This window comes from Rhodnius prolixus, unplaced genomic scaffold (assembly GCF_049639745.1).
Source record: "Rhodnius prolixus isolate KJV_2025 unplaced genomic scaffold, Rpr scaffold_2, whole genome shotgun sequence".
Taxonomy (NCBI): Eukaryota; Metazoa; Arthropoda; class Insecta; order Hemiptera; family Reduviidae; genus Rhodnius; species Rhodnius prolixus.
This window is the reverse complement of record NW_027411592.1, coordinates 17,589,803-17,607,522: the sequence shown is the minus strand read 5'-3', so window position 1 is coordinate 17,607,522 and position 17,720 is coordinate 17,589,803. Positions and strand designations below refer to the sequence as shown.

The 17,720-nt window shown below is 32.6% G+C and overlaps 1 protein-coding gene across 4 annotated transcripts in view; it reads left to right on the top strand.

Annotated features, from left to right (window-relative positions):
* LOC141449176 (uncharacterized) overlaps positions 1-17,720 on the top strand; it is a 54,848-nt gene that overhangs the window by 25,470 nt on the left and 11,658 nt on the right. For 2 of the 4 annotated variants that reach the window (XM_074118317.1, XM_074118319.1), the window contains exon 2: positions 9,971-10,067. In XM_074118317.1, the coding sequence (XP_073974418.1) occupies positions 9,987-10,067 (81 nt within the window). In that variant the 5' untranslated portion in view covers positions 9,971-9,986. Of the gene's footprint in view, positions 1-4,370; positions 4,499-9,970; positions 10,068-16,730; positions 17,639-17,720 lie in introns of those variants that run through there. The other 2 variants (XM_074118318.1, XM_074118320.1) reach the window with 2 other exon arrangements.

Below are 17,720 nucleotides of genomic sequence, written 5' to 3'. Positions count from 1 at the left end.
GCATCTTGAATTTGGTCATCTTAATACAATTAGCTTATAGAGATCCTTGTCCGGGCTCAATTACGCTGCAATTATGATGCATAAACAGAAGGATGATTAGTAATGTTACAGTGATGCATTAGTAATCTCATCACAACAATACATATCATCATGTCGATCAACTGGTACTTGGGCTTTCACGCTGTAACGATTAGTGATGTGTGGGGGTCGCCGGACAATCAATCTTGCTGATGCTGTGCATTCCTAATTTGTGTATCATCTTTTCTAAAGATAAACTTTTTTTATTTATTTAAATATAGCGTTCTAATATAATTTTTTTTTATTATTTATTTAAAGGCTTTCATTTTAATAAAGCGGATTGTAATAAACGTGTATTCGTGAATGTACGAACTTTAAAACTGAACTCTTCATTGAACTTATTCATCATCTCGTTATTGTACTTCATTGTGATATTGGTAAATTTAAAGAAGACACCACAAACTCTTGCTGATTAGTTTCGAAATTCATTCAGAGCAAGGTGTTTTAAAGCAATTGCGTTTATTTTTTCTTTTTCGATTATTGAAAGAGAATCAAATAGTTTATTTCATGGATTTCTTCTATGGTTTTAGAGTCTTAGAAAAACGATTTCAAACGCAATGTGCGTTTAAAGGCGTCCAAATATCTCTCTGAAAATAATTGTCTGCAGCTGAACGAACGGATTTCAAATTTCCAAATTAGGAATGGTTTTTCCTATTTTGGCTTATATTTTCTAAATTTCATTTTTCGTATTTTTCTTTTAATTAACCTCGCGTTGTCTTATTGAAAAATTGGCAAATATTTAGTACTTTTACCTTGCACTTTGTTGTTATTTTTGTCGAATTGAGTTTAAGAAGTTAAGATGTTTCTTTAATTCTCCTATTCTGTAAATAGCAATTAAGGAGAGAATTTAGACTTTAGTACAGTGTGCCTTTTGGACCAAATTTGCTGTAGTTTTGGGTTTGTTTCTTTTGCAGCTCCTTATTTAATGTGTGTTTTTTTGGTTTTTCCAGTAAGAGCGTTGTTTGTGAACTTGTTTCATGGCAAAATGGTCATTCGGTGCCGTGCGTACCACTATAAGGTTGATAGCTGCTTTATTTTGTCATTGATTGTTCGATTACTGCCATGTTATAAGCGATTGCAGCACATGCTTGGAGATGATCAGCGTTCTTTCCACCGTCATTGCATAGAGCAAAGTATACCGTATTGGTAACACGGATGTAGCACGAATGAAATGCACCTACCCCGATAGGCTTTAGCAGCAAGTTGATGGGAATGATACTTCTTTTGTTGAAATCAAAGAAGCATTCGCTACTGGCTGGAGAAGAAGCACTTCTCGCTTGGAATACTCTGATGAATTGAGGCTCTCTTGAGGAACTGATTAGAGCTCTTTTGATGGAAAGCACTGATAGTTCTTTTGTGCAAGCTCTGAATCGTCAGTAAGCTGTAGACTGCCAAGGTTGCAGATTTTAAAGGATCTAAGGAGACCAGATACGGAGTACTAAAACCCGTTAATCGCCTGAAAGGCTGAAATTTCTCTACGGAAATGGAAGTATGACGTATTCAAGTTCGTAGAGCCCGCAAAGAATTTACTAAATTAGCGTTGCCCCAATTGCTTGATTTTTAGTGTCGGTAGGAACCAACATATATGCATAAAATCATTTCTACATGATAAATACTATCGTAATTTTTATATCTTATGAAAATGACAGTCAGTGAAGGTCGAAACGTTGAAAAAATAAAAAAAGAAAACATAAAAAATTATTACTATTTATGTTCTACTCAATGTCACGGCAGTTGGCGTTCAGTTTTGATTTTATCGACTAGTTTTAAAAAACTTAAAGTTTAAACAACCTAATTGAAAGTTAAAGTTGCAAACAATTGTAAAGGTTTCATAGACTTAACTCATAATAGATATTTCTACAAATATGTACATTAATAGAACGTAGACTGCGCTTAAATATTGATTTCTACCTACTAATTTAATGTTGGTCTTTAATTAGGAAACTTTTGTGCTATTTTTTATGACTTAAATCCATTAATTATATTGATGCTTCTTATGACGGGAATTTAGTTAGTTAAAATAATTTTACGAATATCATAAACCATTATTATTACAGTTCAGACAATATAACAAACGTAAAAACCATATTTGGAATGTTGTAAAATTATGTAGTCTCCTTCTAAATTATTACCAAGTCATTGTTAATGTTAAGACGGTTTAGAAGCGATTACAAAATATTTTTTTTAGTTACAAATTGTTTACTATATTATTTTTATAAATTTGGTGTATTTATTACAAGAGAACTATTCCGTTTTGTAGAAATTGTAGTATTTCTTGATTTAATTAGGGATCAGTCGGCGAATTTAATATTCTCTGCGACCTGGAATTTAACACTATCTAATTAATATTTCGGTTTGCAGAAATTAGATGTTCTTAATTATTGGTAGAATTTATAAATTCTGTTTATTGTTATTAGTCCCGAAGATGATTGAGAGTGTACACAAAACGAAAGTTTGGGAAATTAAGTTTGGTTTTTGAGCCAAACTCTTTGAACCTAAAAAGTTCATTAGACTTTTCTTTAGCCTTTCTCTTGGTTGTAAATTAATAATAATTTGTTTAGTTTCAACACTAACAATTAATATTGTAGGTTTAAGAGATACACCAAGTTCCGCCGAGGTGATTTTCAGACAAGGAAGAATCCTTGCGTGTATCACAGCCTAACAACACAACTTTCGCCGGATTATTCCAGAATACACACCGTACACAGGATTGCTTTAGATATTGGTCTCTATGGGTGCAACCCATTGTCTAACTCTTTTTTATTATCATACCCACACAAAGTATCGACAACATTTTACAGTTACGCTGAACTTTTAACGGAGACACAATAGATCTTTAGATCGTTGTGCACTTTTTTGGCTTTAAAGCCAGTCGATTTATAAATCTAGTTAAGCACTGTTAATAGTAACAAGGATTGCATATGTATATGTAGCCTTCCATTAGCCTATCTGTGGTTTCCTCTAAACCCGTCAGCCTAACGCTTAGCGGACAATATTGTTAACTCCAGTTCAACAACTCACTAAAATGATTAAATCATATTTTTGTAGTGTTGAAAACAGCATTAATATAGGGTTTATTATTAAAAACAAGAACAAAAAACACATAATTTGGACAGAGTTCATAACTTGTAACCACCCTAAAATCGCATTAAACACCTCTAATTTACATAGTACTTTACATCAACTTCACTTGGCTCTTTCTAAGTCAGTTTTTATATGTATTAATTATTTCTAACTTTGCAACTGAAAGCTTCTACGGAATGTTGCAGGTAAGGGTCAGCTTTAGAGATTGAATAATCTCCTAAATACTAATTGATTACCTCTAACTAAACAAACATTTTTTAAAGCAAGTGCACCTTTGTTAAGAAATAATATTTCATTAGATATATCGAAATTTATCCCACTGTGCATTGAAAATATTTACGATAGATTGTTCAAAATGCTAAAATTTTCAAGGATTATTGTTGGATATTAAATATAATTCGAACCGAATAAAAAATAATATAGTACCTCAAGCTTTCAGGAGAGAATTTGCCTTAATCTCCTACGGTTTAGCGGTAACTGCTAGTTAATACCCTCAAATAATCAAAATCTCATGTTACAAATTAGCTTCCTTTCTTTTTTACGCCCGTTCTTGGTAGGTTTCCCACGTTGGTATCTCAAAAAAGTTCCTTTTTTGTAACTCACAACCAACTCACATGACAGTAACGCCCTGAGGAACACAATAAATTTGTCGAAATGTTGGCGTAGAAACTGAGTTGTTGTTTTTTATTTGACCGAATCCTCGCTAGTATATTCCTAAATAGCCATATTGGACTGTTCCGTAATAGATTTTTGTTATTATTATTATTATTTTTACTGCCTGAATCCAAGAATGCGCCTTCCATATTCCTGGTGTACTTTGGGAGCGCTTATGAGCTCCTAGAAGTAACGGGAAATTACTTACTGTGTAAGTATTATAGAATTATTCAAGTATAGTCTGCTTGGATTGACTATTATTGTTTTATTGTTTTGCTTTACAAGGTCAAGTATGTACTTGTTATTCTATTATTGTTAACTTTGTTATCAAATTTCAGATTTATATTTGTGCAATTATTTAAATAATTATAAGGTTATTTATTTAGTTTATTAAATACCCCTGATTAAAAGAGGGTTAAATTTGAAGTTAATTAACTTTGTCTTGAAATGAGCATAAGTTCGAGTCAAAAATAATATTTGTACTGAGTTTAGTTTTGAATAAAATTTAATAAAATTATTCATATTAATAAAAATTCAAACGTATATCTTCTGTTTGCCAGGCTTGAACTGGATTAGTAAATTGGATTGCGACGTGTAATTATCTGGATTTTAAGGGAAAAGTTTTCTATAATTAGTGACTTCATCTTACAAAGAAAACGGAATAAATTTTCACTAAAATAAGGTGCGTTGAAAAAAAATTCTGTTGTCTCACCTAAATAATTGGCTCAATGTTAGAAATAGTTGAATAAAAATATGCTTCTGTTTAATTTATTACAATTACTTTACTTTTTAGGCACTAACCGCCATAATAATTTTTTTCCAGCTACAACAATCGCAAAACTATAGAAAATCTGTTGACGGAAATTAAAATAATTCTAACAGAATAAAGTATGGTGCAACAAAAATGAATTTAAAAAAATTAATAAATAATAATAATGACAGGACACAACACATGGCATTTCCAAATCTTTACTCAAACATTTACCGGCAAAACTAAGATGTCGCACACATATGCTGGTCCACTCTTTCCTAAGACCACTAAGGCAACTCTTGTTGGTATTCAGGAATCATCTTATCGGCACTAGAAACTGCAAGAAATTCATTACAAAGGAACCGAACCGTAGAGGATGACAAGTGCAGTCCACCCTTCAGCACATATTGGCTACTTGTAATTCCCTGGCACAGTCTGGAGTATCAGGGCATTGATGTTCTGAAAGAGGGTACGGCTAATTGGTGATAGCCTAATAGGTAGACAATCTATTACGACAGGTCTGATGTTTCAGATAGGTGGATTACAAGAAAGCATAGTTGAAGTGGTGTGGCCGGGAGTAGCACATGAACGATATTAAATCAACCGATGACCGTAACTCCAAGAGTATTCTGAGTGAGGAATACACAAGTACTAGTACCAGTAAAAGAAAAAATACCAACATGTGGAAGTTAGAAAAGTTTTTATATGAGGCCTGTGGTTTTGTCGATAATTGGGTTCATTCCGCAGTACTTTAAGATTTTAAGTGCATTTAAGATCTTTAGTTAGATTTCGATTTAGAAGATTCTTATAGTAAACTATTTTATAATAGCAAAAAAGAAACTGACGATAGTGTTTAGTGTTAACTCGAGTCCAATTTTGAGTTTCAGCAGAAAACTGGGAATTGTTTTGAAACAATAATAATAAAAATGTACTCGAAATCATGCAAATATTTGAAAGAAAACTCCAGTCTGACATGTCCTTGACGCTCCTTATGTAACATTGCATGATGTTATTCACATACAACACACCTTGTGGTATTCTTTTTTTCCCTCTTAGATATGATGAATAATAATTTATGAAGATCTTTTTGATATTTGTATAGGTTTTTTTGCTGTTTCTTACCTTCTTGATATTTGCAAATCTAATCACCCAAGTATATTAAGATACAAAAGTAGCAGCTAGGTACTTCTTAGACCTTAATTTTTATGTATTGGTTTTTGTTTTTCTGTTATTATCACGGACAGATTGTTTCCTCTTTCTTTCCAAATCGTCCCTTCTTTTCCCTCGACAATGTTCAATATGGCAGTTGTTAGGTAAAAGTTAAAGTGAGTTAAAGGATTGACGTCTCTCTCTAGCCCAAATACAGAGCCAGAAATACGTTTATATGTATTATAACCAACTTCTTTGGTTTATCAGTTGTTAACGTAGTAATCAAGCGCATACTCGTACAGTTGTGGGTTGTCTGATTACAGCTACGTATCTATCCTTCTAAAATTAATGCTTTTAATAAAATAATTTGAATAAAAATGTTAGTTGATGAGAATATTCTAATGAGAATGAGCTTTTAATTAGTTGCAATATTTTGGATCAAGGAATTTCACTGCATTCGCTGGAAATTTACTTTAACATTGGACATTAAGTCAGCTCCCAAAAACAATCTATCTATCTATTTCATATTGGCCATTACTTCTGTTCAAAAATTAATGATTATATTAAAAAGACTGTATTAAAAGTTGCATATCTTTCTTTTAAATATGTCTTTTTTTATATAAAACCTAATCTAATCTCGATCCCAATAGTTACTCTCATTGCATTTTTTTTAGATTTAGCGGACCTAAAACAAAAAAATTATACTTTAAGTTAGTAATTGATATGCTTAAACAAAATGTTTTACAAACTGTTCATATATCATTACAAAATTTATTAATTTAAGAATTAATTTAAAAAAAAAATTGAATTGACCTTTACCTTGATTTACCTTTAGGGATTTTGGGAATGTGACTTATTATCTCTACAATTCTCCCTATCCCTAAACAATGTATGATTTTCTCTAAGAGTAATAGAACCACGAAAATTCAGAAGTTTAAAAAAAAAAAATTCTAAGCACTGTGAGGAAAATGGCCAGTTATTTCTAAAAAAACGTTTTGCTTAGTTCACAACTTATTTTATTAGGAACTCGTAAAGTTGAAATGACAAAATTGCCTTTTCAGCTCAAATCTTACAAGTAGTTCGTTGTTTAGTTGGCTTTTAAATTGGTGCTCGATATTAAATGCACTTAATTAACAAATTTTCGGTGTTGAAGAAAGGTATGGAAATAAAATACTAAGAGCGAAGGACCAACATTTTGCGCACCTTTCTTTATAAAATTAATTTGATTTTTGACATTAATTTGTTGGGGAAAAAAAGTAAGAAAGAAGAGTTTAATAAGTTAAATAGGATGGAGTAGATTGGCTAAGAAATCTGGAGACCAATAAACTTGTAAGGACATGCAAATTTTATATATAACCGATAAATTTCTTCATAAACTTTTGTTCAAGGGATATACGCTCTTTAAATTACCAAGCTCTTTAATTAATAACTTTGATTGAAAAACTGTCGGTCATACCAACAATGTAATCGGGCTGAAATACTTTGATGGAGGCTTCTGTGCCGAACTTCAGGAATTAAGTTTTACTTAAGTTGTTCTTGTCCCCATCCACTGTTTCTTCTTTGATTGACAATTTTGTAAATCAAAAATATATTTAGGTTTCCTAATACTTTAGACAAATTTTAGGAAATATCCAACTCATTCTTTAATAATTATTTTAGTTGACTAGCATAACTTGTTTTTAACTTAAATTCAGACAGAAAATAAAGGAACCTATATTATAAGTTGGAATTCCAATTTATGTATCATCTACTTTTGTCTTCGAAAAACCTTTAAGAGAATTTACGGGACAGTATAGAGTCAAGGCCGGCTAAGATGCGAGGAGATGCAGTAATCATTAAATAAAGAATTAATTTACAGTAAGTGTGTTTGGATTAGAGGAAAGGACCACCGAGTGCTTAAAAATTATTTAACAATCATCTCTCCCGACAGTAGCGATTTTTGCATATCAACCCTATAGTTATTGACTAACTTATTGTCTTATTGAGTTTCACAGTTTTAAATTAAAAAGTTGAAAAAAAAAAACATTTAATGTAAGAAATTGTTACTTACTTTATCAGTAAGTACATTGGTGTCTTAAAAAAGAAGTTTTTTCCCCGTATTATTTTAAAAATTATTAATTAGTTATTCGACGAGTTATTATTAAATATTGTGGCTGAAATTCACTTAGTAAATAAAGTAACAGAAACTAAAATAACTGTAGCCTTCATTTTTGATGGAATAATTATCACATTATTCCACAGTTGCAAAAAAATAATAACGTTTTTCGTTCAAATATTTACTTCCTTCTACTAGATGGATCAAATTTTACTATTTTATGTATCAACGGAAAGAGACATTTTAAACTTTTTTTAAATACGAAAAATGAGTAGTTTACAATTGTTCTGTTTGTGTGTGATCAGCATCACTAAAAAAAAAAAAAAAAAAAGGACAATCTGTGAAAAATAGAAGATTGATATTTCCGTTCTGTATCAAGGAACCGCCGGAAGTGAGAGCCCATCTGCTGAATCTGTTTTTTCGATTTTCTAATCGAAATAGGCTCCAACTTTTTCTTTTTCTAATTCACTTTGCACACAATTTCCATAATAATGTTTTTCTGTGGATTTTAAGTAAACTGTGCTAACTCTTTGTCTGTATTATATCGATTAGAATTAAATTGTTGGTAAACTTTCACATTGGATGAAAGTATGACGAGCTTATTTTTTTTACAAATTATTGGACACTTTTTTGTGGTTTTCAGCGGTTTTTGTCTTATTGAGTGAGACAGTTTTAAATTAAAAGTCGAAAAGAATCAATTAATGTAAGAAATTGTTACCTGCTCAGTACTTTGGTGTCTTAAAAAAGAAGAATATTTTTCCTGTATCATTTTGAAAATTGTTAACCAGTTGTTCGACAAGTTATTATTACTTTGAAGAAAGTTCACTACAAAAGTGGGTGGTTAATACCAGTTTTTCTCCTAATTAAGAAGGAACAAGGACATTGATGTAATACCAGGACGTATCTATTTCCCTTCACATATAGCAGTGTCACCGTGGTCTATGGAGACTTGAAATGGGACACTTTTCCGAGGTTAGAACTCGTAAGCATCATCTTCTCTAACTTCCTCTAGCTATACTAGTTTTACATTTCCTTATTCCCATCCTTTATGCCACCTAGTCATTTTTTACCTTTCAATTTCTTATATAAACAGACCGATTTTACTATTACTGGATTTATGCTATTATATTAATGGACATACGGAGCAAGAAGTGTGGGGCTCAACCAAATCTTCTAACTCCAAACGCCTGCAGACACTACAGACTAAAATCCTACGGAAAATCCTTAATGCTCCATACTACATTTCTAACCTTACCATACACACTGACCTTCACATCCCTTTCGTCACTGACCTAATAAAGTCTCGCTACCGCAAATTCCACAGCCTTCTAGCTCTCCATTCTAATCCTCTTGCCCAACAACTCTCCTCTCCTCACCTTCCAGACAATCCTCCTCGTCGCTTGAAGCGGAAGTGGCCTAGAGATCTCTATTGTGATTAAATCATTGTGAAAGAGTTTTACCAGTGGGTGATTGCTCTAACCATGACATTACAAGTGAACTGAACTAGTAAGATCAAATTTACTCGATGCAACATTTGTTGCAGTTGTAAATATGGAAAAAACGCTATTATATTCGGTTCGCATTATAATTGTATGAAGTTTGATATTCATTTCAAAAATAAAATTATAGACTTACCAATTCTTGAAACTATCTTTATGTTTTATTTTGATTTCTGTTTTAATAGTTTACATAGGACAAGTTTTGAACTGAAATTATTTACACAGACAGTTTAAAGAAAGAAAAAATAACGGACCTGTTGATAGCCATACTTGATCCCTACCCTTTCCGAGTCTTCGGTGACTCTTTTTAGGGGGCAACAGAGACTTTACGGAACCGGGAATACTTCTCTAGACACAGAACAAACACATCTGGATGTTACATTATTTATGTTTTAGATCATAGACCAGCTAATGATTAGTTGTAGTCGTATCTCTTCGCCTTTCAACAGACCAGAATGTACTAATCTGGGAGCTTTTTTCAGAGCTTGGTCACATCAATTATTACCTTTTTTCATGCTGTTCTTCATAAATACTAACAAAAACATTACTTTTGTTTTCAATTATTTTTATTCACTTAAGTCAAGATGAAGGAATGATGGTTTCTTTGGTTTGATTGACTTTTCATTTTTTTTTTTATAAATAAAACAATCTCTATTTCAGATTTCTCTCATGGACGATGGGATCAACATGTTGTAAATCTCCTTTCAGTCCAAAACTACCTAATCTTGGTAAATTATTCATGAACTGTCCATCGCAGGTAAATAATTTTATTTTACTTATTAACACAATATTAATTTTTTAATGCACACGTCCAGTACTGCATGATCTGATTAGTGGTGCTTCATTACCTCCCTTTTGCACCTTTAAATGTTAATTTAATAATTGTTTTGAATTTTCAAAATGTTTGGATTAAATCAATTAATCTTTAATTTGTTAGAAAACAATTGATTATTATTTTTTTAAGCTTCAAAGTTACTGTACTTAATTTAATTGGGGAGGCTATCTATTCACGTTTTTCTATCTACGTACGTAAGCGAATCTAACAAATTTTATACTTTGTTTATATATAGTATATATAAAATTAGTATCTCAAATTTCATTAATACAATAAATTAAATTGAAAGTGTAAACGTGAAGATAATCTTAAGTGAACATTTGGCAGAAGATAGCAAAAGTAACCCAACACTGATTAGATTGAGAAACGTAAGACTAATTAAAATCGATCCAAAAGGGACACAGCAGGAGCGTAGTGTGTGTACAGGTTATTTCTTTTTCTGGTATATATGTCTGTAAATGAAAGGATGTAACAGGAGATTTTGCCTGCATTCCATTTTCTGTCTTCTACAGATTAATTTTTTTTTTCTTATTGTTTTTGTAGAAAACGAAGACATCTTGTTGTGCTGCTCTATAACATTGTTTAAAGCAAAGACATTAAATATTCCTGATTGAAATTGTTTTCTCCTGTTCCCTGTTTAAATAAGAGGAGCCTATTTAAAATTCTTATATTCAATTAGCCTCAATTTCAATCTTCCTTCGTTTCAAGATTGCCCGGAAGGAATAATTTGATTATTAACAGTCTGATACTATTTCTGTTCAGATTAAAATTAAAAAAACAAAAAAAAAAAATGAATACATTTCTATTTTCTTTTCAAAAGAGGACTGAAGGGAGAGAGGCAGCATTATTCCTTCCTGAACATCATTTCAGTATCAAGTTTTTAACCAATTTCCTTGTTATATATTTTATTTTGAACTCAGATTTATTGGGTTACAAAAATTCCGAGTGTGCTAAAAATTTCAAAGCTACAAGTAAAAATTCACTGAGTGGGTTTTGAAACTTTCTGATTCAATTTTCTCTTATTTTTTTGCGTAAGTTTAGATTTAATTTAATTATTTATAAGGGTGCTTATTTCCTTTAAAGAGATTTTATTCGCCCCTAAGCTTACAACTTGAACTTTGGGCGTGCATGCAAATAAAACCCGACTACAAATTTTCTAACTGCTAAGCAATTAGCAAAGGATTTATTTTAAATTGACCCTTTTTTCTTCAGTTTCTCCGTTTTTAAATAATTTCTCCGTAATGATGATTGTTTTATGTCTTTATTCGTTTATTTTCTTGTAATAATTTCTATTTTATTTTAAAATAATTCATTATCTCTTTCTTTAAATGATTGGCGGTTTGCTATTAAAGCCTATTGCCATTTTTTCCTCCCAATTTCCGTTTTATGTACTATTCTACTACACTTAATTTTTTTCCCATCTTTCCTTAGGAAATGATATAATTTGCTATTCTGAGGAGTTAGCTGAATATCTTTCTAATGATTGTATTATATTGTAGTTCATTCTTTTTGGTGACATACATAGTTTCAATAGGATGAAAAAATAATTGCCATTTCAGTCATGATACATTTATTCTGCCGAGCTTTCGACCTAGGGACTAGGTCATCTTTAGGGCTAGTTTACAAAGTAATATTTTTACATTCCAAGGTTGGTGTGTCTTCTGTCTTGTCTTGTCCATGAACAGATGTATCTCGACTGAAATGGCAATTATTTTTTCATCCTATTGATTGTATTATAGTTTACTTGATTCTCGCCAAATTGTACCACTAGAAACGAGTATGTTGCTGATGTTGGAACTTCTGTTATCTACTTCGCAACTTTGTTTATACTACTTCAGAGCTTCTGAAAACTCTAAAAATCTACTTTGTTTAAATCTGTTGAGAAAATACCCAAATTTAACTTTGATTTCACCAATTTACGATTCTAGTTGACATCGTTATTCCTACGTTTTACGGAGTCTCTAGATTGCGCATAATTTTATTAAAATTCTACAGCTTACAGCTGGGTTAATGATACAAACTTACCTCCAGCCTTTCTTTGTGTTGCATGTAAATATAAAAAATAAATCTTTTCTCATTCTGAACCAATATGAAATTGTCTAAATGTGTAAAAAATAGTCGAAATTCCGGGTAAAAAGTATTTCGTAAAGAAAAAAAGGGTTGTACTAGAATATTTACTTGCCAAAATATTGAAGGGTAAAAAGGTATAATGTGTATGGGCGGTGTTTGTTGGCATCAGTTTTCACAAGATGAAATGTTTACAAGTTTACAAGGCTTTTTCCTTGTTATATTACACCCTCTTATAAGGAATATTTTACAAATATACTTATTTCATTCTTCAAAAATATTTATGTGCGAGCAAAAGTTCACAAATTTAGCAATTGGTCATTTGTTTTGGAGTTCTCTCTGGTTTTACTCTAAACAGGGATTAAATTCCAAAAATTTACAGTTAATTTTTAAGATCTTCATCACTAGATTGAAAATGGTTTTATTTTTGTTTGATAAAAAGTGCAGGTTCTAGCAAAGTCCACAATTTTATCTAAGCTGTGTTTCTAAATGTTTGTGAAAACCTGTCCGCACAGCCTCCCAGAAATCCCAATCTAAATTCATGCCAATTTGTCACTGTTTTCTGATGTTATCTTCAATCTTCTGATAGGCGCTCTATTTATTTCAAATTATTTTTATCAATTTTATGAAAAATTAAGAGTGAAAGGATAATTACTTTGTTTTTAGTTAATAATTAAATTCTGAAAGAAGAAATTTTACGTAAATTACAATATATTTTTGATGGTAAAACAAATTTTACATTATATGTTCGAACTTTGGGATATTTGAAAAAAAGAGTAGAAAATAGAATACAAAAAAAAAATACAACAATTATCAGAATACACTTTCTGTTTTCATTGTTCTGGAAATTTCACTGCCATTAAAAGGAATATCTAATCGAAATGATTAAAATGAAGTAGTCCGTCATCTCCTATTTTTTTGGCTTTCCCAGAGTAATAACAAAAAACTCTCAACATATGTATTCTATCAGATATTGGAGTGAGTATTTTCAATAGTCGTTTTATTGACAATCTAAAGTGCATACAGTTGTTAAATAGAGAAAATTAGACCCTGTTTTTCTCTTTCCTTTTCAAAGCCTAGACCTATAGAGAATTCCTTATTTTCCGAATTTAACTTTAATTAAAAGTTTAGCTATTTCATTTTATTTCTCTGCTGATCTCTGTGGTACTAGGTTTAATTTTATATTGCTTTTCTAAGAATATTTGTTTTAGAGAATTTGCTATCAGAACTGTCATACGTATAGTGATATGTACATAATCATTTTTTATAATAGTTATTAGCACTTTATTTTTATTGTTTTTCGCTTTGTTATTTTGTTTTTTAATACCCATTACTATTTTGTAATAAGTCAAAATTTTTATTTTTACAAGAATATACAATATACTTATGTAATTAATGTACGAGTTAAGTATGGACTAATGCTTTACAGCTCTCGGCAGACGGACTTTTGTCGACTGTCTAAAGGTGTTTGTTTCTTTTATTATTACATTTGTTTTTTAAAGTTATATCTTTTATTTTTTTAAATAAACACATTCATTCATCGTGTAATTCCAAATAACTACACAATATATTTAGGTTCCCACAGAAAAGTAATTGCTATGTATAACCAACTAAAAGAGAATTTGAGATAACCAACTGTAATTCTACATTTTGTAGATCAAAGAAAGAATGGCTTGAATATAAACTACCTAAAGATCTATAGTGGCTTGCTCAGCGTTTCTTTGCAGAATTTAGTCATCTGACAAGAGTGCAACAAGAAACTGTATGAGATTGATAAACCAAGTTTGCTTTTGGTATACTAAATTTCAAGATTGCAAACTAACATAATTGCAACACAAGTTACACACCTCTTCTACGTCTTCGACTCTCTTTTTAAAAGACTGTAGGTGATGGTGTTGCTCTTGTTTTTGGTTGGGATACCCTCTGTGACGGGCCAGACCTTTGAAGAAGTGATATTTGTAATTCTCATATGGGGAATTGTAGTTATAGCAGACTCTAGTTTGTCACCACACTTACAGATATCTATGAATAAACTGCCAACTAAGTTGACCACTTTTAAGTCGCAATAAAATTGGTTTCATTTGCTATGAACTAATCAGTATTTAGTCTAAAATTATTGTTTTGCTTTATCGCTACTATAATGTTGTCTCAAAGTGTAACCATCGAACTGTAGTGCAGTGACTGGCGCAAACCTTATTGTAAACCTTAGCTCAAGACAAAGTGAGGCTGCTCCACGAACGGCTGTGCAGCCAGTGAAAGATTAAGTCATGAAATGGACTATCCAGTTTTGTCAGAGAGTAGAAGAAACAGGTCTACTTATCTTATCTTAACTGCCTGTGTTCAGATGAGGCTCTCAGATTCAAAGACTTTCATTTGGACTCTTGGGAAGAAGAAAAAACTTACTGTATTCTAGCTGTATTCGGGAGTCTCTCCTCAGACAGACCCTTAATCAAATCAGAGAAATAGCTTCTAGCAGTTAGTGCTCAATTGGGGTGCAAAATGTCCTTCCTATTCGGTCGTGGTTACACATGCTATCCGCCCAACCCCCCCAGGAATGTATCTAACTATTTGGAATTCTAAAGAGAAAAATTTTTCAGGACAGAAATGGCGGCACACTTCAGCCAAGCAAGAGCTCGATGCGGAATAAGTTCTGAAGAAAATCATGGTCCGTTCGAAACCTGGAGACTAGGTGATTACAAAATCACCTAGGAAATTCCATTCAGCATGCATCCACCTTCTTCAGTTTATATCTTTACGTATATTACGAGATTCATTTAAATAGCTCCCCAGCAAACAGGTTCTCTGCTATTGGGCAGAATCTTTTCAAAAGTATTTTCATAGCATATAGAAACTCACGGTGACTAGGACCCTGAGGAAATGAGCACTGGCTACTGAGAAGGAGCTCAGGAAGCGAGCAGTCATTACTACTAACTTAGAAAGAGAACAGATTTGTACAGAATACGGAGGTGATAGGCGTTATAAATATATTTAAAAATAATAATAATACTGATATGGTTTGGTTATCTAAAGAGAAGTGGAAGATTACCTGAGGCAGTTTATAATTGCCAAATAGTGGGAAGAAGGGTCTCGCATGGCCTGGCATTAATGGGATAAAAGAGAGTTTGATGAAGGCCTCTAGGAAGATCTAGCTGTGGATAGGAAGGCATGGAGGAAAGACGTGAATGAAATTTAGGTCGAGAAAAACCTTCTCTAAAAAGTGGAATTCATTTTCAAAAAAATAAAATAATGATAATTAAAAAAAAACAGTAAAGAAATTGTTTGCCCAATTACGCTAAATTTATATTGCTTACGTTTCATACATACTTTCTGTACGTTTTGTGAAACGCAGGCTTTTTGTTATAAACTTGAATTCAATGTTACCAATTATGTGAGGTGCAAGGTTAGAATAAGTAACAAGATGATTAAGTAAATGTTGAGTGCGTAGCTTAGAGGCGGCGAATGTTTAAAGACAAAAGTGCGTCTATTGTATTGTGTCGACTGTGCGGTTCTAGCTGAATGTGTACCGTCGCGTCGCTGAAGTACTAACTGAGTGAAGCCTTTGTATACAGTTTGAAGCAGCCTTTAGACTTGGTTGTTACTCCTTTGTAAGGGCAGTTAATATGTCTGTGCGTATTTGACTAGCAGTGCGAGAGTAGGTATTTACCATTCTATCTCTTCATTCTTTTCCCGTTCTACTGTTTTTCATTCCACTTCCCTTCCGCTCGTTTACTAATCTCCGCATCCTCCCTCACTTCATTAACACCTTTCTTTTCTCATTTATGTTCGAAACTTTTCATTTCGAGGATCGAAACTCGTCTCTCCTCTCATTATAAAAACTGATATGTGAGCTTCGTTACTTTAATTGGATTTTTCCACCAACAAGATTCGTTAGCATGATCATCTGCGTCTTTTTTGCGTCCTTTGCTGGAATCATTTAATTGACAGAGATTTATTCTTCGGGATTAATCGACAGTTTGTTGGTTTTCCTCTGTTTTGGTTAGTTTATTGTTTCAGTTTGTATTTATTGCAAAGTAATTTTTTAAAAAGTATCTTTTTGATAGCGATCAATAACCCCTTCTTAAGATTTTCCAGTACTGGGGATAGATTTTGTTCATAAATATCGATGTACTTGAGAGAGTACACATTGGTGGCGTTTTCAAAACCACAAATTTTGATGTAACGAATAAATTTCTATCTGTACCACATACATATGTGTATTTACGAGTATGTAGATAGTATGTAACAGATTTAAAAAAAAAATAAATAAATATTACTTGTTTTGCTGGAATAATTTATTTAATATATTTTAGAATCACCAGGTAAATAAATTAATTTAAAGTAGACTAAAATAAAACAGAAAAGATACCAAATAATCAAAATTTAAATTAGCTAAAGAATCTTCTTGTATACTTTTCTTTTTCTTTCTTTGAAATTTTGTTCTTGGCTTCTGTAAGCGCGTGAGGCTTACACCCAGATGCGGAGAGGGGAAGATGACGTAAACGTAATTTAAATCGATACGTGCTCGGGGGGGGGATAAATAAATACAAAGAAAATATTTAGTAATGAAAATGGTCAAGAAAACACTTACCTTTAACGCACCGGAAGCGAGCGCACAAAGCATCCGCCAGGCGGTGAAGGATCTCTAATTAAGCGGTAGAAGGGAATAGGAACTATTAAAGAGCTTAGGTAAAGATGTGTGTGTGTAATGTGTAGCTGAGCTCCTAGAAGCGTAAGGAATATTGGGGTTCAAGCCCAAAGAGGCGTATTAGAATTGGAAGTGAGGTAAGCGGAAGAGAGAAGGGTAATAGTGCACCAAGTGCACTAGATGCGGATGAGGAAGAAGTAATAGTACAATCAATGCACTAGATGCGGATGAAGCGAAGTGCTAGATATCAGCGGAAGAAGTGTCTCTTAGCAGGCTGAGATGCAGTAAGAAGTACACCAGCAGGCAGACTCGAGTGACGTAGGGCCGGAAGCAGCCGATGATGAAGCGTTGCGGAAGTACGAAAAGCTGTACTTGAAGCGTTGGTCCAGCGGACGCGTACTATATCTGATGCAGAGCAGGGCCAGACGTCGACTCGTTATGAAGCGGTATGGAATTGAGGAACACTAACTTATTTGCACAGAGTCAGCGGCGTGGCGTACTGAACAACAGCAGACGGAATAACCCCACGGGTAAGAGAGGATAGAGAAGGGGAAGGTTGAAACCATGGGAACTGAGAAATAAACAAAACTACAAAATAGCAGAAAAATAAGATATTGGCGGCGACACCAAAGGAAAAGATTAACGAAAAATAACTACGAGAATGGGAATAAGGAGAGAAGAGAGCAATAGAAAAAGGCAAGATGGAGAACTGTCAAACGGTACCGCCGAGAAAGGACGGTACGCGGCTTAACAGCTTCACCTTTTCATATTAAAAAAAAAAGTAAGTACTTTATTTTGATTGATCAAATTCACTTCCAGCAGAAAAGCACTCGTGGTTCCTGTATCTCGACATGTCCAGTCTT